General features: G+C 72.5%; 1 protein-coding gene across 1 annotated transcript; it reads left to right on the forward strand.

The window, feature by feature from the left end:
- Nucleotides 1-1,473: 1,473 nt before the first annotated feature.
- On the forward strand, nt 1,474-1,728 carry LDBPK_100510 (GP63, leishmanolysin; the record flags this gene model as incomplete). Its single annotated transcript, XM_003858839.1, has 1 exon — nt 1,474-1,728. A coding segment is annotated over one exon (255 nt), but the record flags the coding sequence as incomplete, so codon positions are not given.

Consider the following 1,728-nt stretch of genomic DNA (forward strand, 5'->3'; position numbering starts at 1 on the left):
AGCGGCTACGCCAGTTTCACGCCGGGCCTCAGAGTTGAGCTGAGCACCGTGAGCAGCGCCTTCGAGGAGGGCGGCTACATCACGTGCCCGCCGTACGTGGAGGTGTGCCAGGGCAACGTGCAGGCTGCCAAGGACGGCGGCAACGCCGCGGCTGGTCGCCGTGGTCCGCGCGCCGCGGCGACGGCGCTGCTGGTGGCCGCGCTGCTGGCCGTGGCGCTCTAGACGGTGGATAGGACGGGTGCTGATGGCGTGTCCCCTGCTCCCCCCTCCCTCCCTCCCTCTCGTTGTCTCTCGGAAGAGCTCCACGCTGTCCTTTCATCTCCTCGCCTGTTCTACGCTTGCTTCGCTGCGCCGCTGCACCGGGCCGGTCCTCGCCGACCCTCGCCTGCCCTCTCCCCCTCCTCTCTCCCGCCACCCCACCCCGCTCCCCGCTGCGCACGGTGCCTGTGCGCTTGGAGAGGTGCAGCAGCGCGCGGGAGCTGAGGGAGGGAGGGGGTGTCGTGCGCGGGTGCGCATGCCTCCTTTCACTTCCTTATTTGTCTTGTATTTGTTCCCTGCGGCACCCGCACACCCCCACCCGCTGGCGGCCATCCGCGGCATCCGCGGGTGCGGGCGCGGTGTGTCTGCCTTCTCTCTCCTCCTTTCGCTCTGTTCCCCTGTCCTCGGACTCCCCGGCGCCAGCGTGAGTTCCGCAGTCACCGCCCACCCGGCGCTCTGACGCGGTCAGCGCCACCCCACCCCACCCCCTCTCCCCCATTCGTGCGTGTCTCTTCTCGCTCTGTTTTTCTGTTTCCTCTTGTAGCAGGGCGCGCCGCGTTGTGGGAGCGGTGGCGGCCTCTGCGCGCGGACGGCGTGCAGGTCGGCCGGGAGAGTCTCCCGCCAGCGCCCGCGCAGCGCAGAGCCGTCGCCCACCCACCGTCTCCTCCCACCTTCGCATGCCGCCGCCCTAGGTGCACGTCGTCGGCACGACCACCGAGGTACCTCCCCCACCCCGGCCCTCCGGCCCCGCGCCCCCGCCTCTGTGCTGTGCCGTGCCCTGGACTCCCTCTCCTCCACCTCTCCTCGCTTCTGTCGCTCCGCCTCCCCGAGCGACCCGCGGCGCCGCGCGGTGCGTGTGTGGTGCGGCGAGTGGCGGGGTGCCGCCGTCCCCCCTCGCTGCGGCGCCCCTCCCCGCGCCACCACGGAGGCACCCGTGAGCACGCCAACAGACCAACGCACTCACGTCCCCATCGTCCTTCCCCCCCCCGCACCAGCACCGACGCGCTCTCCGCTCTCCCTCCCCCACCACTTCCCCTCGCACCCTCCCTTGCCTTCTCCCTGTCCCCTCCCTCCCCAGATCCGCCAACGCATCCGATCCCGCTACACCCCCCTCTCCCCCGCCCACACGCACGCGCACACCGCCGTGCACAAGCCCTCGCCCTCGCCGTCGCCACCACACCCCACTGCCCACAGCGCCCCCGCGCCTGCAGAGCCATGTCCGTCGACAGCAGCAGCACGCACCGGCACCGCAGCGTCGCCGCGCGCCTGGTGCGCCTCGCGGCTGCCGGCGCCGCAGTCATCGCTGCTGTCGGCACCGCGGCCGCGTGGGCACACGCCGGTGCGGTGCAGCACCGCTGCATCCACGACGCGATGCAGGCACGCGTGCGGCAGTCGGTGGCGCGCCACCACACGGCCCCCGGCGCCGTGTCCGCGGTGGGCCTGCCGTACGTTACTCTCGACACCGCGGCC

The sequence above is a fragment of the Leishmania donovani genome, chromosome 10 (genome assembly GCF_000227135.1).
Source record: "Leishmania donovani BPK282A1 complete genome, chromosome 10".
Classification (NCBI taxonomy): Eukaryota; Euglenozoa; class Kinetoplastea; order Trypanosomatida; family Trypanosomatidae; genus Leishmania; species Leishmania donovani.